The 25,758-nt window shown below is 36.7% G+C and overlaps 1 protein-coding gene and 1 pseudogene across 6 annotated transcripts in view; one reads left to right on the top strand and one right to left on the bottom strand.

Moving 5' to 3' along the window:
* The window catches only part of Arid4b (AT-rich interaction domain 4B), a 118,478-nt gene that overhangs the window by 55,778 nt on the left and 36,942 nt on the right, over window positions 1-25,758 (bottom strand). For all 6 annotated transcript variants that reach the window (XR_002476997.2, XM_060372491.1, XM_021652909.2 and 3 more), the window contains exons 3-8: window positions 17,567-17,677; window positions 13,555-13,620; window positions 11,471-11,561; window positions 10,972-11,051; window positions 7,041-7,132; window positions 1,500-1,638 (exon numbers count right to left, since the gene is read on the bottom strand). Coding sequence is in view for 5 of the 6 variants with exons in the window: in XM_060372491.1 (XP_060228474.1) it covers window positions 1,500-1,638; window positions 7,041-7,132; window positions 10,972-11,051; window positions 11,471-11,561; window positions 13,555-13,620; window positions 17,567-17,677 (579 nt within the window). In the remaining variant the exon portion in view is untranslated. The remainder of the gene's footprint in view (window positions 1-1,499; window positions 1,639-7,040; window positions 7,133-10,971; window positions 11,052-11,470; window positions 11,562-13,554; window positions 13,621-17,566; window positions 17,678-25,758) is intronic.
* On the top strand, window positions 22,220-22,608 carry LOC110558139 (small ribosomal subunit protein uS8-like; annotated as a pseudogene).

The following is a 25,758-nucleotide window of genomic DNA, read 5'->3' as shown; positions in this document are numbered from 1 at the left end:
GGTTTGACCCTAGAATCCCAGTACAGAGCAAAGGTGGTAGTGGTTGGTAGGGGGGTCCTTAGTTTAGCTATCAATGTCACAACAAATGAGTTTATGTTCACGTGTAGCTAAGTTTTCACAGAAGTACATTTTATTTACACAGAACAGTGTTAAGAAGTTTTTAGCAAAATACTTCCCTTTATTTTTTAGCACTACTCTTATAAACAAACATATATATGTGTATGTGTATTTTTTTTTTAATTTATTTACTTGGGGCAGAAGAAGGACTGCATGAATGAGCAGGTTAGAGGACAGCTTACAGGCATCTACTCTCACATTCTACTACATGAATATCAAGACATGAAATCAGGTCATCAAACTTAGTGGTGACTAACCTTTACCAGATGAACAATATCTGTCCCGGTAATAGGAAAATGAGTATCAATTCACAAAAGGTCTGCCTCCTTTTTGCCTTTTTAAAAAAATGATTTATTTTTCTTCTATGTGCATTGGTGTTTTGCACATACAAGTTTGTCTTGTGTGAGGGTATCAGATCCCCTGGAACTGTAATTACAGACATGGAGAACTGCCATGTGGGTGCTGGGAATTGAACCCAGGTCCCCTGGAAGAGTATCCAGAGCTCTTAATCTCTGAGTCATTTCTCCAGCTCTGCTTTTTGCATTTTAGACTTCATAGGGGACTTAGTAGTTCTATAAGTTTACATAATGATTTTTGAACCAAAACATGCAGTTTCTTGATTATCAAAACTGCTTCTCTTAAATATCACCAAGACTTCTTTGTATTTAAACAATCTGGAAAGTAATCTTTGCTGACTAATAATGTAGATACTCTCTCCTATTCAGTACTTGCAAAAATCAATTAGTTAGAAAAGCCACTGTTTCCCATACAAACTTAGTTGGTTAAAAACTAAACTTTATAGCCAGGCATGGTGGTATACACCCGTAACACAAGCCCTTGGAAGGTGAAGATGGGAGGATCAAGAGTTGAAAGCCAACCCAATTACCCAGACAACTAACTGGACTACATAAAACCTTGTCTGAAAAAGGGAGGAGGGAAGTGGATGGCTCAGCAGTAAGACAGTTTGGTGAGTAATCATACTTGTTGCTCTTGCATAGGACCCAAGTTTAATCTCCAGCACCCACTTGGGAGCTCACAACTGTCTATAATGCCAATTCAATTCCAACACTCTCTTCTGACCTCCAAGGGTGCATAGACATTCATGAAAGCAACTATTCATGCACTTAAAAATCAATTTTTTATGTATTTTATATATGAGTGCTCTATCTGCATATAGAGCTGGCATGCCAGAAGAGAACATCAAATCCCATGAGATAGTTGTGAGCCACCATGTGGTTGCTGGGAACTGAACTCAGAACCTCTGGAAGAGGAGCTAGTGCTCTTAACCACTGAGTCATCTCGCTAGCAGCCACCCCACACACACAATAAATATTTTTTTAAAAAATGCAAAATACTAAAGTCTTTTACACTCAAATACTCACCAGTGCAGGAAACCACAGTGCTTTCTTTTTATCCAAACTAACATAATCTACACAAACAACTTTGCCTAGTAGCTCATCAGTCTGTTTCCTATCATCCTCATCGTCGTCACTAGATGAGGAGGAAGATTCCTCCTCTGGTCTAGAAAGAGAGAAAAAAACAATGTAAGACATTCTCATTTACCTTCATGAAGATAAACATACTAATTGACAGCAGGCTGTTTCAGAACTTTCCCACATTTCCCAAAAGCTTAAAAATAACTCTTTTAGATTTCAAATCATTTTCTAAATTTCCAAACAGTAACAGCAAGCTTACCTTCAAACAGAAAGATATCATATCCCACCCCCCCCAAAAAAAATATTCTGGATTTACTATTTTGAGTAAAAAAATAAAAAATAAGGGAGAAGGAAGATATGGGCACAGTGGTGTACACTGTAATTAAAAAAGCCAAGGCAAGAAGATCTGAAGTTTGGAGCTAGCATGAGTTACACATATCACCAGAGATAAAACAAACAAAGATAAAGGGAGAAAAGAAGAACAAAACAGCAAGTCCCCAAATCCTCAAGAAAAGTGGAAGGTCCATACTACACATCTCAACATTACACTACAAGACAGGAGATCCCAGGGTCAGATTGTAGGCATATTCAGGAGATAGTCTGGTATTCCCAATACTGAGAAAACGTTAAAAAAGGAGAGGTAATGGGTTGGCAAGATGGCTCAGAGGTTAAGAGCACTGTCTATTCTTCCAGAGTACCAGCTTACATTCCCAACACTCATGTGGTGGCTCACAGGCCTCGCTAACTCCAGTTCCGTGGGAACTGATGCCCAACTCTGGCCTCTGCCAGCAATGTACATATATGGTACATCGTTATATATGCCCACAAAACACGCATACACATAAGAGAAAGTCCTGACGACAAAAGAATAAGGCAGTTTTTTTTTTTAAGCTGGAAGTTATCGTCAGGGGGTAAGAGGATAATAGTTACAAAACAACCACTGCAGTCCTCAACAGCAAATGAACCCAGCTTGGCCCACACAATGCGCACATGGTTATGTGCTGCTGTAAAATACCTTACACTGAATATTGCACTGCGTTACTAAATTAAAAGTTTGGCAACTAACAGAAGTATCTGAAATCCCAACATTGGAAAAAAATTTAACATAACTCTATTAAAAAAGATAAAGAAAACAAAAGGATACTTCTCATGACAAGAAAATCCACAATTAGCACTGAAAAAAAAAAGATTCTAACAACAGCTCAAATACAATTCTAGTTTCAACAATCCACTATTATTTCAGACAAGTCTGAACCAACTTCATACTTCACATGTTGTTTTGTTTTTTTTGAGACAGGGCTTCTCTGGGTAGCCTTGGCTGTCCTGGACTCACTCCCCTTGTACACCAGGCTGGCCTCCAACTCAGAGATCCACCTGCCTCTGCCTCTCTGAGCGCTGGGATTACAGGCATGTGCCACTGTGCCCGCTTATATATTTTAAAGAGATTAATTTTAGTAGAAAACTAGTAATGCACAGGTTCTTAAACACTAAACCACTGGTATATAGACATAAGCAGTCATAAAAAGGGATGCTTTCCAATTTTTACCAAAAGTTAAACTGTTAACAGGAATGAAAGTCAGAGATAGACTACTTTCCGTAGAATGTCCAAGAGACCTGGATTTCAATCTTTATTTAAAAAAAAAAAAGTAGAAAATCATAATCTCGCTTTTATATCAAAAAAGGTACATAAAACAAAAATTATCTTTTTAATCAGACAGTAGCAAAATAGCCCCCATGGCACAATTTTGTGAACATACTTAAAATTGTAACCAATAAATTCTTTTAAAGCAAGGTTTATAATATGCAAATTAATATTTGCATTCATTGTCTAGATAATTGTTCAAATTATCAAAGGATAAAGTTTATGGCCATAAATATCCTGTTAGTAAAAAACAAATTTTATTAGGCTTTATTTCTCCTTGGATAGGGAAGTGACAGCAGACGCTTGCCTTCCTATTCCAAGTTACACCGACCTTTAACGTGTTGTTAAAAAGAAAAACAGTAACAAAGCTAGGAGAGAAAAGAACATGGAAACAGGTCCATAATTCTAAACATTGTATTGTATAGGTGGAGTTAAAATACAATTTCTGTCCTAAATAGGGTAGAAGTCCAGTAGGTTACACATTAAGATCAATAATTTACTTAAAACAATTAACAAGGTAGAAGTTGACCATTAAAAAAAATTCTTGGATTTAACAAGGATTAACTAAAGGCAGGCTATAAATTAAGTGGAAGGTATCAAAAAATCAATTTCAGAATAAATGGGGGCAGATTAGCTAATATATAAATTTATAGTTGCTGAAAGAAAAACAAAGGTAGCTCTACATAATTGGGACAATGAAGTCTTAGGAAACCTAGAGAAATATAACCTTACCCTTGTACAAAAAGACATTGATTATTTTGGTTGTTTGTGACATGGTCTTGTTATATATCCTAGGTTGGCTGCAAATTTGACATTGACTTGTTTCAGCCTTCCAAGAGCTAGGATTACAGGCATACACCACCATGTCTGGCTAAAAATATATTTGAAATAACCACTGTTAGAACCACAATGAAGACATTTTTCTGTAGAATAATTGAAAAAGAAATGAGGGTCATAATAATGCCCTCAAGATTTAGATCCAAGACTCTGTTGTAGAGAAGTAGTAAACAGAAGAATGAACTCTGAGGAAATATAGGGTAAAGAGATCAGTATTTCAAGTTGTGATATTTGCTTATGATGCTCATAAACTGAGCCTCAAAACACCAAGAAAGAACACTGTCAGAATTCTCAGTAATGAGACCAACCAACCACAGTAGTGAGATGTGAGAAACAGCTAGCAAAGCCAGTAACAAAAGTAGCTTCCTCTCCAAAACTAGCTCCCTGGCCTTCAAACACTGCATGCATCCAACACAATCCGAAAGCCCATCTCTCATGGCACATTGAAATTCTTAAAAGAAAAATTACTACTTTAGCAAACCTATAGTCATTAAGCAGCAGCACCTACATATACTTCATTCTCACGGTCAATGCTATTTTTGTTTTTCTTTAACATTAGAAACTTTCTAATAGATCATAACTTTTGGTCATTTTAATAGATGAAATCTATATAATATTCCATATTAAGCTTATTTTTAATTTATTCTTGCATTTCTGGATTTTATGTAAAATGGTAAAAAATATTAAGTTTTATGGTTATTTTCAGAATTAAAAAAAAAAAGTCTTGACACTAAAACTATTTTTGCAATGACATAGAAATGTGATTTTTAAACTGGAAAAAGGCAGCTAAGTGCAGTCCTGCTGCCAGAGGATATTTAAGCAGGATTTTTAAATGAACAAACATACTGACATTTGATCCCAATGTTTTCATGTAAATACATGATGATTCTATTTAGTACAATCATTCTAGACTTTGCACTAGGAATGCTCCACCAGCAAAGTCTATACAAACACCCTCAAGCCTAAATACCCAAATCTACAATACCTCTGAGCTTGGGTGGAGGTAGCTTAGCCTACCACTTGCTATATAAGCATTATGTGTGTGCATGTATGTGTATGTGTGTGTGTGTGCGTGTGTGTGTGTGTGTACATATACACATACATATAAGCATAAATTTAGTTTTCAAAACTCTAAGCAATTTAATATTATTATCCTAATTTTACAGACGAACACTGAGGCATGAGAAGATTAACAAGCCAAAGTCATACAGCAAACAAGTGGCAGAGTGAAGTAAAACCAGGCCGTTAAGTGTTGTGTACATACTACGCTAGGTAACTGGGATCATCACCAATGGATTATCTGATGTTTCACACTCACTATTCTGTTATCACCAGTCAGAGTTATTAAAACTTGAATATACTCTACATAATTACAGGAATACTAGTTATCAATGATAAAGCATTAACTCATTAATTCTCAAAGCTATCAAAACAACCCACAATTCACCTGCTTCAATGAATATGTTATGGTAATGTAACAGTCCTGTCAAAAATCAAAATCAGAGTTACAACTAATATTTCCAATGAAGGTCATTCATAACACTACCATACATTTTATTTTTACTTTCTTTTGGGGACAGAGTCTTAATATAGAGCCATGGCTTGTCTGGAATTCAGAGATTCACATGCCTCTGCCTCCTGAATGCTGGTATTAAAGGCATGTGACACCACATTAGGCCTATCATTTATTTTAAGTTTATTTTTCTCTGTGGCTGAAACCTTTAACTTGAAAATGTTATATATAGAAGAATTTTTTAAAAGCCACAATGAAAGTGTCCTAAAAATAATCAAGTCACCAGCAAAGTAACAAGACAGAAAAATTATCTGGCAACTAAAGAAAACATTTCCTAGAAGATTCAGAAAGTATAAAGTAAGATAGGAAAATGGGCAGCAATGACTATCTTTTCAACGCAGTGATCAGTCTTCTAATTTTCTTCCTCAAATGAGAGTTTGTTTACTATTAAAACTAATCTGGAAAATAACGTAAGTACTCTAGCTGAGCAAAAACAAATTTGTCAGTTGAATAGGAAAAGCCCAGGGGGCCCGGGTATGTTCAAGCCCCAGTTCTCCTTCCTTTGTCTCAGAATCATTTCCTTAATCTTTTATTTATTTACTTATTTACTCACGTACATACATACATGATTTGAATAAGGAAACAAATGACACCTATTTTTTTTACGAGTAGCTACAAGGCTGTAATTAAATAATATAAGTGAGCTTACCCACCTTAAATCTTGAGGGTTCAGAAACAATCAAATTAATATCTGACTTTATATACTGAAAGCAATCACTTAAGGTTTTTAATAATCCAACTTAATATTTATTTTAGTTGTTTAACAGTATTTTGTTTCATGATTATATTTTGTTATTTTATATATAATTTTAAAATTCAAAGCATTTAATTTTTAAAAGAAAACTTTTGAGAGAATTAAATTTCAAAAAATGTTGTTGTTCTGTTTACTCCAACTTCTTTTTCTTGATTCAAGGAAGTGTTTTTAATCTTTTCAGGTATTTGTCTCATAGATACTAAATAGAAAACCACCTATATAATAAAAGCAAGAGATCTGACAAATGCAAAGATTTAGGAGCTTCATAAAAGGAAAATCATGTCTGGTTTCAAAGGAAAACGCAGGAAACAACAAAATGGTTCTCATAAAGGTGGGAGCCACAGAAGCAAGATGATTAAAAGGGAAGGGAAGCATTAGAAACAGAGAAAACACCATGAATAAAAGCATGATATCAGAAAACTGATGGGAATGACTGACTAGTTCCACTCCAAAAGCAGCATCAAGATGTGTGAGGGAAGACCCGGAGGTAAACACAGCTGTTAGTATGGAGGGCATGGAGCTCAGTCCCACGCTGAGGAGTCTAAATTGCTATTAGAACTGATATCACTAGGAGAGCTCATTAGCATTTTGTAAATTACAATTTAAAAATCATAACTATTAAAGCAATACTAGAATAAGAAATAAATTCAAGTTCACTAACAATTATGAAAATTGACTTACATATGGTTAGATCTTCTTCCTCTATTTGTTTTCTTTCCTATGACTGGAGTGCCAAAATGCTCAGGATTGGTGAGTGGGAGCTGGTCTAATGTCTGTGGGTGAGAACACAAACCCAAAAGTTATTACTTTGCAAGTGTTTCATTCATTTTAAATCAAACCAGTGTAATAAGTTCATATTTTGATTAATTTTTTCACTCAAGGAAGGCTACAATATAACTTTCCTAATGGAAAAAAAAAGTTCTAGTTTCAAAGTTATTAGAATAAAGATGAATGAGCCCATTACTTTAAGAGAGGAAGAAAAATCAAGCCCTGCCTGCCTGTCTGTCTAGGTGACTCCTTACCTATTAGAAGGCAACACACACCCAAACATCACTAAAATATAAAACAACCAACAGTTTACCCAAAACATACATATGAGGTAAGACAACTTATAAGGGCTAATTCCCAGGCTGAAGACAACCACAACTCAAATCAAAAACTCAAAATTTTTCCTTGATTTTTGTAAATGATTTTTATAATCATATAATTTTTATAAATCATAATCCATAAAAAATTATAATAAGTAACCAAAACAAAATAAGATCAAAATAAGCACTATCACCTTGAAAGAAGGCTCCAGAGAAGATATATTATACTTTGGCAAATGTTTTCTACAATAAATCTTTTCTGAAATGACTTTTAGTATTTAATTTCTTTTGTTTTCCTTTTTAATCTGCAGCAAACAATGTAACTGCTGGTATAAAAATGAGTATTCATTCCTTAATATAATCTACACATCTCATAGGAATACATCTTTCACAAGATTTTGTCTTTTTTTCAGCCTTTATTTCTCGAAAAGTATTACTGCCTGAAAAGTATATCAAAAGCCTAAGGCAGCACTTCAAAGCCACTACTCTAATCAACTCTGACCTTTACACCTCAGTGCTGACAATGTGCCTATTTTCTCTTCACCTAATAGCACAAGCACACACACTGAGACACACACACACACACACACAGAGAAACACAAACACATACACTTTTTTTTTCTTTTCTACCAATAAAATGCTTGCTATTGGAAGCTAATTTATAAGCACTGGGGAAATTATATATTCCTGGAAAAATTGCCATGACAAAAAAAGTAAGACTGATGACCTATTTAAGATAAGATTTCTTAAAGTTACATATTAAAGCGTTATAAAAAGAGGTGTCTATCTACAGGGCAGAGCACCTGCCAAACATGCACAAGGACCTATGTTGAATCCTGAGTACTAGGCAAGAGAAATCAAAGACAAGGTATACACATTCCCTTCACACAGGCTGCATCCCCTTTGATATACTCTTCTTTCCAAACCATAGTACAGTAAGATTACAAGAACTTTCTGACTGTTTAACTAATTTTTTTTTCTCTAGTAGAGGAAGAGCTACTTAAGCAGAAATGCCATGTCCACACAGCTCATCAGTGTCCTTAGCACAGCATTGGCAAGTGGAAAGGGATTGATGAATGAATCACACCCCCATTATCCTAACTTCCCTTCAGCAAAACATAAATGAAAGTACACACCGGTACAGACACAGAGAAAACAATCTTCTTGAAGGTACCACAAACACAGTCTTACATACTATTTCAGCCTATCCCTGCCTTATGAACCAATCCAGTTTCAAATTCTTCTGATAACAGCCAAACTATTATATTAGATATTTCTTTATACCAAGCCTTCATCACGTGAAGGGTTTTAAGCCACAATATATACTTACTGACAATAACTGGATATGTGTTCTAAGGGAATGGAGTTATATATAAACCTCATAAATGCAGAAAGATTATTTTACCATGTCACTTGCTCCAATATAGTCTGATTTCTTACATGTAAACCTTCAAAACTGAGTGTGCTGGTGCAAAGCTGTAATACAACACTTGGGAGAAAGGGCAGAGGTTCATGCCAGAAGTTCAGTATATGCCCAGCCTATAGAGAGAGCAGCAGCAAAAAGCCAACAAAACAACAAACTTCTAAAAGTACGCCAAATTGTGATGGCACATACCTATGATTTTAGCACTTGGGAGGCTCTGATAAATAAAGAGGAAGACAAAATTTCAAGTTCAGCATCAACTAATGAGCAAGTTCAAGTTCAGCCAGTGCTGCATTGAGAGACCTCATCTCAAAAGAACAATAAAACAAGCAAATACAATCCAGTAATTATTGAAGGCTCTTGTAAAGAAAGCAGTATTGTGAAAAGGAGGAATCAACACGAAAAGAAAATGTGGCTATTCCCCTAAAGTAGTTTAAAGTTCATAGGGCAAGTAAGTAACAAAAAGGACCATAAAGCAAAAACACTCCAGAGAAGTACAAAAAGATAAAGAATGAGGTTGATCTAAGTTGGGCAAAAAGCCAATGAAAGATATTATACAGGAGAAAAGCATTTCTGGTGGCCTTAAGAGAAGATTCCAGCACGTGGAGAGGATCTGAGCTCAACAGGAACCAAGATAAGCCAGTACAAATCGTATCTGGAAATATCAAACAGTCTGCTAAGAAGTGCAGGGAGTGGCAGACTACGAGAAACTTAAAATATACATGGATTTCAATCATTCAGGGAAGCTTAAGTATCTCCAAAACAAAAACATTGTCTAATATAAATAATACTAAAGCATCCCATACTTTAGAAACAAAGAGGACAAAGTTCGGTTACACTATGTATCAGTCACTTTTGACAGAATGACCTGGACCATGCACAGCATGTTACTTTGTAATGCTGACTCAAGTTCCTGAGTTCAGATCCTTGGCCCAGTTTTTTTGTTCAAGTAAAGAACTGGCTTTAGTGCTAGAGAGTGCTAGTCTAACATGTTCTTCTATCAAAGGCGATCAAGTCTCCTAACTAAGTAGGGGTGATTAACAACAGCAACCATGCATAATGCAAAGAATGTGACAATGTGCATAAGTCACTTAGCAAAGCCTCTGGTAGACATGTACTTCATTACACCTGACTAACGAACAAGCGCTCAGCTCCCTTCCTGTGCCAGGCATTGTATCAGGAACTAGGATCAAAGCAGTCAAGAAAACAAAGCCTGCTCTTGTGATACATGCTACCTAGGAATGTGGACCACCAAAACAAATAAAATGCATACTTTAATGTCAGGGAATAATTAACATTGTGAAGGAGAAATCAATGTAAAAGATAAAGAGGGTGGTTTCAGAAAGGGCAAGCAGCCAGGCAAAACTGTAATGTCAACAACAGGAAGTGTTCCTGATTGCTTGTCATCTTCAGCTCTCCAAGTATTTTTATTAATTCCTAAGAAGCCTTTAAAGTCTTATAAAACCTGGATGGAATAATAGACACTTCTTTCTCACAATTAGTTACAAATGACATAAAGCTACATAGAAAAAGCCCAAAGAGCAGACATAGCGGTACATGTCCATAATCCCAGCATTCAAGACACAGAAACAAGAGAATCATGAGTTCCAGACCAGCCTGGGACTCACAGAAACCCTATTTAAAAAAAAAAAAAAAAAAAAAAAAAAAAAAAAAAAAAAGCCTCAAGGCAATTAAACAAGCCTACAATTTTCTTCATTGAAAAGTATTACAATGCTTTAAACAATGAAGACAAATTTTCGTGTCTGAACTCAGGGTTTTCAACATAGTTCACAGATCACATTATAATGACACTTTTGTACTCAGGAATTTACTGATAACAGATTTGTTGGCTGGATTGAAAAAGCAAAACTTCACTCCTTCTGTACAAAATAATAACGTGTTTAAACCAGGCATAGTGGCACAGACCTCTAATCCTAGCACTCAGGGGGCAGGGGCAGGTGGGTCTCTGTGAGTTTGAGGCCAGGTTGGTCTATACAGTGAGTTTCAGGACAGCCAGGGCTACACTGTGAAATGAGACCCTGTCCAGAACAAACACACAAAACAACAACAAAAGACATGTTCATTTAACTCGATCACTTACTTCACTTTCAGCAAAATGCCTCTCTCCTTTCAGACATAACGAAGATCTTCTCAGTGTCTTCTCATCTCCATCATCAAAAACTATGTGAAGGAGTAAAAATGAAAACAACTGAGGAACTTTCCTAAGATGATGTCAGAAATCATTAAATTTTCTTAGTGCAACAGTCCAGCTACTACCAGAAATTGTGTTCTATACCAGGTTAGAGAGCTAAGAATACTGAACTCTATACTTAGAAAAGGAAAAACAAGTTTCTGTAAGATATACTTTGAAGTGGAAATAGTTAGAAATCCAACTATACACTCTATATACTAAGTAATTTCAAATTATATGTACAGATAAACAGCTTAGAAATATTTAAGATCTGAAAGATAACCAGTAACAGAGTCTATAGCACTAGTAAAGGAAATTTAATCCAAGAAATCTAGCTTTATCTGCATTATTGTAACATAAGTTTTGTATAACTAAAAATAAAATTTTTAATAGAGAATTATTGTCTTACCCACAGTATACCAACTTGCATCTGTCAGTTTATTGATAACAGCTTCCTGATAGGCACCATCAATACTCTTCACTTCCACGATAGCTCCTACCTAAAATATTATTTAAATATTAGAAAAACTTTTTAAAGACAAATGAACCAAAAGCAATAAATAACCAAACCTTGTTTTTTGTTGTTGTTGTTTTTTAATTAATACATGGTGATGAATGAAACTGCCACTGGCTTGATTTGCATTCAAGATGCATATAGTTTTACTGACAATACTTTTCTATCTATCATCAGTGAAAATGTCCATATACTATGTAAGGCAAATACATCTAAGTATTACTTAGAAAGCAGTTTTGTCCTTATAGGCCTGTAACGGTGACTTAAGAACTCCCAGGGGTCTTTACAGAAATCTGAGAAGTACTGCCTATGAAATAACTGTCCTTCCCCAATCCTCCCACCTTTCTTTCAAGGAAGCTGAGGATGGACAGAGGTAATCAAAACAGTCCTGAGCTCTCCTTAAGGGTTTGACTGTCCAACTGCTGACGGCATTTATAGTACTTTCCATCTTGCCATGAAATGCTATGCTGGTATTTACACTTTCATGGTCTTTATAGTGATGATTAAGATAAATTCCTTAAGAGAAGAGACCTTGGCTCTATGAAATGATCAAAGAGTAAACAAAGAGCACAAGAAAACAGATAAGTCCCATGAAGAATCAATAAACATACACTCAGTTTTTAAATCAGGAATCACATTATGTGCCGTTTTTCTGTACATTCATTATTCAAAGCATACTGAAATTAAATAACCATGATTTCTATTGATTTCCTCTAAGAAAAACATGAACCCAACTGAAAAAAAAGCTACAAAATCAGGAAATAGTTCAAATCTACAGACATCACCCCCCCCCAATACAGTTAAAAATGCTTCATTAATCTTATACCAAAACTTGTTACAACTGGATATACAAAGCCAAAACAGTAATACGACCTCATTACACACACACATGAAAAAATAGTAAGTCAACTCCACCACTATTAAAGACACTAGTCCAGTCTAAGAAGAGAAAAATAGTTAAAGTCTAAAAAACAGTTGCCAATTCCACCCCTATGCAGCAATGAAATTTAGTGGTAGGTACGTGTGGGTCTACAGCAGAACAAGGCAAGTCGGAGAGCAAAGAACAATGGTGCCATGTGTGGGACATAGCGTATATGAAGAATCCAAACAGCACACCTTCTCATTCACAAGCTGTGAACCTATCTGAATCTTGACACTGACATTATTGCTTGTGAAACAGGAGTCAAATTACTTCTTTTCTTCAATTGTCTTTCCTATAGAGCTGTTCTCAAGATTTAATAAAACACTACATGTAAAAAGACTTGACACAGTACTAACACACATTAGGTAAGTGGAAGCTAAAGCCTTTGTCTTCTGGTCCTTACATGTGACAATGGACTCATAAAATATTAAAATGATGCCTATACAATAAAAATGATTTTAAAAACCTGTTTTTATAAGGTTAAGAGTTAGTAATAAACGTTTTTTTTTTTAATTGATTACTTTTAGAAGCCCATGGTACCATGTAAGATATGTTTTCTGCAAAGGTCTATAAATTTCTCCACTCTTCTTAGTATTTCTTAAGATTCCTCAAGCCCTAACAGTGGGCATTTTCAGCCACAATGCTTTCCCAAACTCCCTATAACTGGCATACTGGTACACAAGAAAGTAAAGCAACTATCCCACTACTGGATGAAGAAAAAAATAGATCAGCCTCACAGTTACCCTCAAAAGATTTAATCTGCCAGCAGGTGGCTCCAAAATCAAGCGTTCTGGATTTCATTTTGATTTTCTTACTTTCTCACATAGCTCTTACACCAACAACACCTGAGTGAAAGCAGTTAATGCCTCCTTGATGCTCATTTCATCTTTAAACACAGAGTTTGCTATCATTTCAGATATGATTTAAGATTAAATATATTCTAATTAGTCATTTTAGGGAAAACTATGTATCAAGCCAATAATGAATAGCCAATGAGTTAAAAGGAAAAAGATCAAGTATCAGTCTCCAATCAAAGCTGAGAATAATGATGACTCACCTTCAGTGGGCCCTTTATGTGGTCATCCTGAACTTCCACTGTTGAAGAATCATGTCTAAAGGTCACCTAAAAAAATATGAATCCGATTAATTGTACACCAAAAACAGTCAAAACAAAACAAAAACCAGTATCAGCTCATGTATGTTTAAATAATACAAACTAAATAAAGACCTACTCTAAATAAAAGGCCAAACACTAAACAGAGTAATAGAAAAGTCATTTAAACAGATTTTCTTTGTAAAATAAAAATAACTACTGACAGACACCACACCTACAAGGCTAGGTGTTCCATTCATCATACTGTATTCTAACACTTATTACTTTAGCTGTACAACATCCTGCCCTTAAAATTTGAGGAAAAGAAGATGTAATGAGCTTAGCCCTTTGGGGAATTATATTATTTTGTGTATGCCTAATTTAATAGTAAGCAGTAGATATAAATTTATTTTTCCTGCTGTTTTGTTTTGTTCTGTTTTTTCTTTGGGTTTGTTAGTTTTTGCAAGTCTCACTATGTAGCTCAGCCTCGCCTCAGTCTTGTGTTTAGATTACAGGTTTGTACTACCACACACAATGGACACAACAGTTACTCAGAATTAAGCCTCAGCTTCAAAGAACAAAGTTAATCAGTCTCCAAATTTGTAGACAGTAGCTCAGAGATAAAATATCTGTCAAAGAAAGCCAAATTTAATCTCCAGCATGGAGAAGAAACACAGAATAACCTCCTAAAACTCTATTTCCCTTTTGTTGAAAAGAAAGCGAAGGCACAGAAAGTTTAAGTAAATACTGCAGGATCACAGAACTAGACTACAATAGAGCTAAACACTGGTAGTGTTTCCCAGAACTTTCTGTATTTGTATCACTACTATGGAAATCAGAGAATAGGAAAATAGTTAAAAAAAAATTTTTTTTAAGATGGATTTCACATCCATGTACCCTAGCTGATGTGGAACTCCCTATATAGACCGGAGTGGCCTTGAAATCAAAGATCGGCTTGCCTCTCCTTCCCAAGTGCTGAGATTAAAGCCAGTGAGGCCAGAAAAATGTAATACCTGGTAAAAAGCTTCATAGGCCAGGTATGGTAACAGCATACCTTTAGTCCTAGCACTCAGGAGGCAGGGGAAGGAGGGTCTCTGTGAGTCCAAGCCCAGCCTGGTTTGTACAGCAAGTTATAGGACAGACAGAACTACATTGACAGAACTACATTGACGCCCTGTCTCAAAACAAACAAAAAAGTACTATACTCAGTATTGACGTAGTTCTCTTCTCTATAGAAAAGAATTCTATAAGAATTGATGCATTAACATGTTCTTTAATATTAAAAGTCTAATGGTCAACATAAAACAGACTCACTCACTCATGGAAAGAGGTTGTGTATCCATAGTATCCCATGTGTTTTAGTAACACCACAAAAGCAGGGTTTTTTAAGACTAAATCTTAACACTAGAATCCCAACATATTCGATAATGCTTCATGTGGTATAAATGTCCAACAGATAACAGCTAGTAAATAAATGCATCACCAAGTCTGCTTAAAATGCATTTACTTTGTCTGAGACAGAGTGTCTCTATACAGCCCTGACTGTCCTGGAACTCCCTATATATACAAGGCTTACCCAGAAACTCCCTTACTGACTGGAACTCCCTATACAGACAATGCTTACCTGCCTCTGCCTCTGCCACTCAAGTGCTGGGATTAAAGGCACATGCCACTTTGTCTAGCTGTATTCATTTTTTAAAGTTTGTTTTATATTTTTACTTATAACTGTGAGTCAGAGAGAGAGAGAGAAAGAAGCAGTGTGTGTGTGTTCCTTCAAGAGTTAAAGACAGTTGTGAGCCACCAAACATGGTCCCCTGCAAAAGCAGCAAGCGTTCTTAACTATTCAGCCACCTATCCTGCCACCCCTCTACATACTATTAATTAATTATCAAATGTTTTAAGTTAGGAAAAGCATTAACTTTGAATTATAAATTGTGGGGCTTCCTAGAAAATTCAAAACAGAGTTTCAAAAGTCTATTACATGGCCAATGTGTCCTGTACTGCCAACATAGGAAGTATAGCAAAGTACTGGTAGCCTTGTCTCCTTCCTTCACATCCAGAAGAGTGGGACACCTGTGTCTCATCCCCTGGGTCATTTGTTACATAGCTAGCTTCAGAACTGAGATAAAATTCAGCCTATGCTTTTCAAGCCCAGGCACAAGCCCTGAGTGACACTGCTCTTGCCCAAAGAACACACTTCTTGCTGGCACAGGAATGTTACCCCTGAGCTAAGGAATAGCTTTCTCTTCCACCATGAGAAAAAGTGGTTTTGCCAAATTCAATGTCATATATCCTAGAAGTGGCCCTAAGCAAACAAATGATAAAATTGATAAATGGGTTTTTATTCATCCTTTGGATGGTGCTGACAAATACTACTGTGCTCTGAAAACAGAAATGCACAATGCCAGAACAGGAAATGTCACTGTAAAAGCATCTATGTAAAAGCATCTATGTAAAAGCATCTATGTAAAAGCATCTATATTACAAAGCAACTCCAAGCACCAGCTTGTGAAAATGGAAGGTAAGGAAGGTGGGGCCAAGATGGATACCCTTCAGGTTCAAAATTAATTTAGAGGCCTTATCACATAGTTTTTAGCCAGAGTAGAAATTAAAATTGCCCAGGAACCTTTAACACATGCTTAAGAGAGAAATCCAGCAACAAGTACAGAACTCTTCAGGGGAAATATCACACCTTCCACTTGGTTAATTATTCAAACAATGGGTGCATGGTTGTCTGCTCATCTATACTGTACATCCTCCTATCTCCACTCTCCTTCCATCTAATGGAGTCCCTCAAGTCGTGGAACCCCCAACACTAAGATGCTTCACTGGTCCTCAGTTTTTACTGCCCTGTATTTTCAAATAACAAAGACATCTTTCTCCTATTAAGCACTCATGGACATTCATTCATCTACTCATACTTTATGTTGGTATCATCAAACCCAGGGCCTTGCTCATGGCAGGCAGATGCTCTACCACTAGGCTTCAAATCCAGTCCCTTTCACTTGTTTTTGAGATGGAGGATCTCACTATGTTCTCCACACTGGTCTCCAATTCCTAAGCTAAAATGATCTTCCTGCCTCTGCCTTGTAAACAGCTAGGACCATAGGTGCACCTCACCATCGTATGGCAATTTCCTAAAATGAAAGCAATTAAATGTATATTTGTCCATTAGCTGAGCTTAAAACTCAAGCACTTCAGAAAGATTTTTTTCAAAAACAGCAAAGGGCCAAGTATCAGGTGGCATACACCTGCAATTCCAACATTCAGAGGTTGCAGTTTTGAGGACTGTTGTAAGTTAAGGTCAGCCTGGACAACATAACAAGACCCTGTCTCATAAAAAAAAAAAGGGGGGGTGGAACAAAAGGATGGGCTGGGTACATGGCTCTGTAGCAGGTAGAATATTTGCCTAGTATTCCCAAGGCCCAAGATTCCATCTCAGGATCACAGAAAGGGCCACAGGAGAGTGTCAATACCGGTGTTTTGTTATACAGGGAAACTTATGTAGACCTAACTGGCTAGAAACTTGATATGGAGCCCAGGCTGGCCTCTACCTCTTGAGGAGTGGCATGTCTAGCCATCGTTTTCATATAATAAAACTAAAGAATCAAATTAGATGGTTTCTAAGGTCCTGTCCAATACTAAAATAGCAATCCAATGACCCAAGTCTGCAGTAAAATTATATTGAGATTATCAGCTGTGATAAGCAAATTTTATTCCAATTTAAATATTTTAAAACCACAAATATTGTGAGCCATCATGTGGTTGCTGAAAATTGAACTTAGGACCTCTATAAGAGCAGACAGTGCTCTTAACCACTCAGCCATCTCTCTAGCACACAAATATTGTTTAGTTTGGCAGTGGGTTTATATACGCAACATTTTTTAAAACTCATTTTACACAAAGATAATTTTTAGATTTTTAAACTTTAAGTATCAAATATTTAATGACTATTAAATTCCAAATAATACTTTACCTTGACTTTGACAAGTCTTTTTGCAGTCTTGATCTTGGCTTCACAAAAGGCTCCTCTGTATTTGGCACTCACATCAGTGCCCACTGTCAAATAGGGAGGCTCATCAAGGGCCTAAAAATGCAAAGAAATATAACCTCATTTAAACTGCTGATTTTTTTCCTACAAGCAGACTTCAGAATACATCTAATCTTATTAAAGCAATGTAAGTTAAAATAGTGAAGTGTGCTTTTAACAAGCATCTATAAATTACTATAAATTTGAAATGTTTATCATAGACTAAATAAATATATATCACATAAAGACTTTTTCCTATTAAACACATACATTCTCGAAGATCACTCGCAGACAAAACCTTCCATTTAAGGCTCCCATCATCTATTCATTCATTCACTGACTTATTATATTATGCAATTATTATACAACTGCTGAATTTATTAGTTAACAGATCTTAAATCTCAAAGCACTAACAAATATCTTTTAACAGGCTGAACCCTGTAGCCATCCAAATTCAGGATGGTTCTGTTCTTTATCTCCAGGACTCTATGACAGAATAAAACACGTACATGTGTTCCCAACTCTTGCTGAAAGCCACATGAAGTAATCCATTATGCACTGTCTCAAACTACTGACAGAATGCTTTAATATGGGTTCAGTGTTGGTCTGGTCTTCCGCTTTAAATACACTGCTCACTTGTGGTTTTTATTCTTCTGGTTCTAATCTGGCTGCTTTGAATTTTTTTTTTTTTTTTGCAGTAAGCTGCATTTCCGCACTGAATCTAACATGTATCAATTCCATAGCCAAAGTAAGATTATGTAAGTGGCTTTTTCCCAAACTGTTTTATAAGAAATACTAATAGCCTAAGGCGTTCACCAAAAAGAGGCACCAAAAGTTTGGAAAGATCCATTACTGAGTAATCCATATTCATTAATATGCTAAAAAGTCCTAAGAAGCCCTACAATATTCAAATTTTTCAGCATGCCCCAATCTGTCCACACTCTTTTTATCTTAATATAATTAACATCCTCCAGAAATCACAAAAAACATATAGTACAAAACACTGTCAATGAGCACAGGACACTCAGGTCACCTACTGCACAAAGACATTAATCTAACTTCAGCCCTAATGCCCCAGCTAATGGACAAGGAGCAATCTTCCTCAAAAGAATACAGATATGCCAATGTTATAACCAAGTGCTTGCAACTGCATCTAAGATTTGCACAGTGACATTCACCTCTGGCTACAACTAAAGCTACATGTGCCCCAGAATAGCTATTAAGGCAGTCCAACATAATTTGTAGATAGCATTTATCAAAATGTCAAAAGTTGGACACACTGATATATATTTCACGATCTTTGTAATATATATTTATATATATACAGTATAGTATAAATATATTATATATAAATAGTATATATTTATAATGTATATATTATAAAGGTCATGAAATATATATATCAACATATTTATATGGCCTACAGCCATACCACCCTAAACACATCCCATCCTGTCTAATATTGAAAGCGAAGAAAGGTCAGTCCTGGTTAGTTCTTGGATAGGAGACTGCTTGGAAATACCGGGTGCTATAGGCTTAAAAAACAAAACAAAACAAAACAGGAGCTCACAGCCCAGGCAGGCATTGAACTCAAGAACCACTTTTCTCAGCCTCTCAAACAGAGATTACATGTGTCTGTTACCAAAACCAAACAAACAAACAAACAAACTTTTACTGTTATTTGTTCTTTGAAACAGGATATCTCCCTGTGTAAACCTCACTGGCCTGGAACTAGATATGTCTACCAAGGCAACCTTAAACTCACAGATCCACCTATCTCTACCTCCGGAGTGCTGGGATCAAAGACATGCACTACCATGCCCAGCCTGCAAAATATTTTTGTTTCTTTTTAATGCCAAATCAAGTGTATACTTTTAATTAAAAAAAAAAATGCTTTGGCATGCATGCTAAGTTTGCACCACAACATGTGTGAAGATCAGAAAGGTTGTGAAAGTCAGTTGTATTTTTCCCCAGCACATAGCTTCCAGGTCATAAGGGATGGCAGCAAGTATTACTACCAATATGCTTTTAAGTTAGGAAATGCCTATGAACCATGCTGTACATTTAGGCTGTAGTAAGAATGTGGCCTCAGGGAAAGAACCAACCCTTCCTTGTTAGTAACATTTTAGGGTTAACTGTAACTTGGTGACTTTATGTTGCTTTTTTCACTTTCTATTACTTAAGTGTTTTGACTGAATGTATGTCTGTGAACCACATGTGGTCAATGGCCATGGAGGCCAAATTAGGACATCAGATCCTCTAAGACTGAAGTTAAAGACAGGTGTGAAACACCATGTGGGTGCTGGGAATCAAACCCTGGTCCTCTAGTAAAGCAGCCAGTATTCTTAACCATCTCTCAAATGCACATCTTCAACACACCCATCTTAGCCCTCTTTAAATAACATTTTCCTTGGCCAAATTCCATACAAGATGTAATTTTGTTGCTTTATTTTACCAAGAATAAGAGGTGGCGTTTATGTGTCAATCCTTTTTAATAATCATTACAGAACATACATAGGAAGTTATCATGTCGTATCTTGAACACAATCTTTATCAATTAAGTATTTTTAAATAAGGAAATTTCAATTCATTTTGTGGTTAAGCAGAGTGGAAACAGTCTTCATGACCATATCACAACTACTCTCCACAACTCACAACTAGACAATAACATTCCATTTCAGAGAGAAATAATATGTAATTAAGACTGATGAGAAACACCAAGTTATGAAGTATATAAGAAGTTAATTAAAAGCTACCCAATTGGAGCTGAGGAGATGTCAGTCAGTAAAGCAACTGCCACCCAAGCACCAACCTAAGAACAGATCCCTAGAACCCAAATGAAAAGTCTGGCAAGGAGATATGCACCTGCAATCCAAGCCTTAAAGAAGAAGATGGAGACATTCCTGAAGTTATCTGCCCGCCAGCCTACCAAAACTGATGTGCTTTAGGCTTAGTAAGAAAAACCTGCAGACTATCAAAGCAGATGCTGAGACTTATGGCCAACTGTTCGGCAGAGTGCATGGAATCTTATGAAAGAAGTGGGAAATAGTAAAATCTGGGAGGACAGGAACTCCACAAGGAGAGCAACAGACCAGAAAATTTGAACACAGGGGTCTTTCCAGAGACTCATACTCCAACCAAGTACCATGCATAGAGATAACCTAGAACCCCTGCACTGATGTAGCCCATGGCAGTTTAGTGTCCAAGTGGGTTACATAGTAATGGGAACAGGGACTGCCTCTGACATGAACTGATTGGCCTGTTCTTTGATCACCTCCCCCTGAGGGAGAAGCAGCCTTACCAGGCCACAGAGGAAGACAATGCAGCCACTCCTGATGAGACCTGATAGACTAGGATCAGAAGGAAAGAGAGGAGGACCTACATGGGGAGGGGCATGCATGAAGAAGGGAAAGGTGGGACTAGGAGGGAAGGAGGGAGGGGTTTATGGGGGGATACAAAGTGAATAAAGTGTAACTAATAAAAGTTAAAAAAATAAAATAAAAATAAAACAGGCATTCTGCCCCCCCAAAAAAAAAGAAAAGAAGAAAAACCATATCAAAAACTTCAAAAGATACTGCATGTCAACCACATGCCTCTACATGTATAAGCACACAAGCATGCTTCTTATCTGTACCTACACAGAAGTATAAATGTTTAAGAAGCTTTAGGGGCAGGTAAGATGACTCAGTAGGTAAAGTTGCTTACACCAAGCCTCACAATCTAAATCCAATCCCAGGCCCCACATGGTGTAAGAAAACAGATAACACACAAAAACCTTGTACAAGTTGTTCTCTGACTTCCACAGGGACACCATGGTGTGTGTGTGGTATGTGTGTGTACACACACACCAAAAATCATGATTTTTTAAAAAAGGAAAAAGCAAAAAAAAAAGTTTTTATAGCCAGGCAGTTGTGGCACACACTTTTAATACCAGCACTCAGAGGATGGAGACAGGTGGATTACTGTGAGTTCGTGGCCAGCCTAGTCTATAGAGTGAGTTCCAGGATAGCCAGGGATATACAGAGAAGCCCTGTCTCACGGTATGGGGACGGAGGGTAGGGGCAGGGAAGTGGGGGGAGGGGTGGCAAACTCAATGTCACTGAGATGAAAAGTGGAAAGAGCCAACAAATAAATTCAGGCCTTGTAATGTCGTATACGGTCCATATATGTGTGTGTTATGTGTGTAAGTCCATATATATGAAGCCATAATTGAACAATATTTTACAAAATATGGTCTTCTGATAGGCTTTTAAATTAACAGACCTCTGAATCAAATATAGTAGTAAGAATTTCAAATATTGCTGACATATTTTGATTAACATTCACATCAAATATTAGCACCATTCAACCAGCTCACCAAAGATTCATTGAGCTGTAGGATTTCTCCACACTAAGCCCACACCATATCCTCACCAGTTAGAATCCACACTAGCTGCAAAAGAGTTGATTCCTTAAAATATTAAAAAGGAATCTTGTTTTGAAATGACCTATTTTTCTTTCTTCAAGCTAAAACACATTTAATTGTTAGATTAAAAAAAGAGAGAGAGAGGACTTAAAATAATAGTAAGGGGCAAACTGTCATCTTTCCACACCGTCACCATGGTGCGAATGAAAGTCCTGGAGGATGCTCTCTCAAGAGTATAAACAATGCTGAGAAGAGAGGCAGCCGCCAGGTCCTCATCGGGCCATGTTCCGAAGTCATCGTTCGCTTCCTAACTGTGAACGGTTACATTGGTGGATTTGAGATCACTGATGACCACAGAGCTGGGAAAATTGCTGTGGACTTCACAGGCAGCTTGAACAAGTGTGGGGCGATCAGCCCTAGATTTGATGTGCAACTCAAAGACCCAGAAAACAGGCAGAACAATCTGCTCTGGTCCCATCAGTTTGGCTTCATTGTACTGACAACCTCAGCTGGCATCATGGACCATGAAGAAGCAAGACGAAAACACACAGGAGGGAAAATCCTGTTTTTTCTAGAGATGTAAAACATAAATAAATAGCCTCTGTGGACTTAAAAATAATAACAATAATAATGATAACAACGAGAGAAGTTAAATAAAAGAAGTTAACTGCAAATAAGAAAATAACTCTTAGAATACATGCAAATGAAAAACAAATATAACCCCTAAAACAAAGACACGGGCCAAGCAGGAATGATCTGTTAGCATGAGCAAAGAAAAAGCAATGACTCATGTTTTGCTAGTGTTCTGACTCTATTTTCCCCATTTTAATTTCTAAGACAGGGTCTTTCTACATAGCCTGGAGCTTGTGGTCCTTCTGCCTCAGACCCACTGGGTGCTAAGTTTACAGACTTGTGTAATACACCCATCTTAATTCTGTTTCCTTTGCCTCATTCTGGGCTAGTTTCTATTCATAAAGTCTCCTTTACTTTTAAGTGTTTGAATGTTAAGCATATCTGTCTAACAATCCCACAGGCACAAGGCTACAAAGACAGTCAAAATTTTGGAGCTACTTTGAGACATACTTAATCATCTAAAAGTAGAACTATATAATTAAAATTGTTAAATATTATTCAAAATGCAAATGTGATTCTCTGAAGATACCCAAGTCACATCTCTAACTGACATGGTCAAACTGTCATAAGTAATGTTAGCAGAGCAGAGCAATTACTGGATCTATCATTACTTCAGCATTTGCTAACAGCAGACTTGATTAAGTACACAGGCTTTCAAAGTACCAATTCAAAGTCCTAATCCCAGATAAAAACTAGATGTGTTACTTTGCTAAACCTATCTAGTCTTTAATTTGCATATCAGAAAACAAAGGCATTATCAGAAAGGATTGAGGCCCAAAGTAGTTAGCTATCATTATGAAGCTCTCCATGTGGACAAATCAGAAATTACCTCAATACAAACTCACATGTGGCTGCCTTTCTTACTTGATAGTATTCCAAAGGCCAACCTCACTTGGAATGATTCCTCACCACAAACTAGTGCAAATTCAGAGCTGATTCACTTTGTTCATTTGGTCAACTAGTAACAATACTAGTCAGATCTCAGTAGTTTTTAATCCAAAATCTAATGATAAAGTTCATATGACTTTAAAGTGTTCCTTCTCTACTTAGAGAAGTAATCAAAGACATATTATAAACAGAACAACACACACACACACACACACACACACACACACAAAAACCCAACAGTTGAAACTTTTAATTTATGGGGAAAGGAGTAGAGGTGAAATATATGTGAATGAAAATATTCTGATCAAAGTCTGGTTCAAAGGACAGCTGTCACAAAGCATAGTCATGCACACTTTTAATGCTGCACTCCAGAGGGATAGACAGGCGCACTTACGGGTCTGAGGCCAGCCTGGTCTACAGAGTAAGTTCTAGGCAGCCAGGGTTGTAAAATAGACCCTGTCTCCAAAAAAGGAAAGAAAGGTTTTCTGTTCTTGTTTGTTCACTTCTAAACTGGCATGTACTCTGTCTTTTAACTGTTAAGGAACATTCCAACTGTACACACACACACACACACACACACACGTATAATGGCCCCTGACCTTAAACTGGCTGCTACCAATTATTAACCCCTCAACAACTATCCTATTTCCCTTCCTATTCCCCCTTAACATTATTGATTTTGTCTTTTTGTTTGTTTTTACTGTTTGAAATCATTTATTAGCATGTACTATGTTAAATAATGAATTTCATTTTAACATTTCTACATATTCATATAATACACTTTGGTCAATCACATGCCTCATTTCCCTTATTTATATCCATGACCTTTTTTTTTTTTTTAAATCCCAGGTATTGCACTAGTAACAAAAAATTCTTTTCTGTAGTGACTGAGATTCAGAGATAAATTCTCTTGTTATGGAGCTGGAGACATGACTAAGCATATTTAAAAAGCTGGTGAGGTTTTGTGCATATGCGAGCCCAGAACTGGTGGGACTGAGAGACAGGCAGGTTCCAGGGCTCACTGGTCAGCCAGTCAAGTCAAAATGCCAAGAATCCTGGTTCAGAGAAAAACCCTTTTTCAAAAACTGAGATGGAGGGGCTGTCAGAACAGCTCAGCAGGTAAAAGCACTTCCCTGGCAAGCCTGACTGCTTGAATTCAATCTTTAGAAGTCACATAAAGGTGGAAAAGAGAACTGACTCCATGAACTTGTCCTTGGACCTCCACAACATTTGGTATGGCATGCACACTTCCCTGGATCATACGAATATATACAAAGTCATCTTAATTAAAAATCATTTATAAGGTGGAACCAATTAAGAAATATACCCTACATCTAATCTGACCTCCATACATGTACACATGGTAAGTGCATACACAACACACCTCTATCCCACACTTTTATATTAATAAAAGACAGTACAAATAGTAATTAGAAATATATTACCAATTTCTGTGGGCTTTAACTCAATGACATAATGGATGTTTTGCTTAGTTCTATCCCAAGCACTCCCAAAAAGGCAGATTCCTGAATGAGATGCCTAGGTTCAAATCTACCACTTTACAGTTAAATACTGGATTAGGACCTTTGGCTCATACTACAGTCACTACCTCACAGGGATGAAAAGTACATCTTATATCTGCAGTATGTGGAACATGCCCAGTATACAGTGGAAAAAAAAAAAAAAAAAAAAACAGACCAAACAATTTATGTCCTTAAAAGGGGAGTTTGGTCATTAAAAAACAATTTCTATATCAAGAAGAGATGTCATTATCTTTTTCTCTTCCCTCTCCCTACCCTAACCCCTCAGTCTGTGTAAATGATTCCTTTAGAATAGTTTCCCTTGCTCAACTCACCCATGACATAATCATGCTGCCTTCCAGTCGTAAGAGTTGCTAGGTCTCCGTGAGGCTGATGCCTAATGAAGTGCGCCATGATCCATTAGTGTGGCAGAAATCAACCAAGTCTGCACAGCTATTCTGAGACTCACATACTCTGGTCCACAGCAGACACACACACAAAGAGGTTTAACCAAGGAGGTCAGTAGGTTAACCAAGACTCCCCTGACTATGAGAACTGACAGTTATGCAGATATGTGTATCTATATAGTCAAGAAGGAAAACAAAAAACCTCTTACCTTCTCTTTTTGTTCTATTTCTCAGATTTTGGTCAATAGTACAGACCATCTTGGAGGCTAAAAATAAGATGTTTTT

The sequence above is a fragment of the Meriones unguiculatus genome, chromosome 19 (assembly GCF_030254825.1).
Source record: "Meriones unguiculatus strain TT.TT164.6M chromosome 19, Bangor_MerUng_6.1, whole genome shotgun sequence".
In the NCBI taxonomy this organism is placed as follows: domain Eukaryota; kingdom Metazoa; phylum Chordata; class Mammalia; order Rodentia; family Muridae; genus Meriones; species Meriones unguiculatus.
Note: the sequence above shows the minus strand (reverse complement) of the source record. Positions and strands in the feature narration are given on the sequence as shown.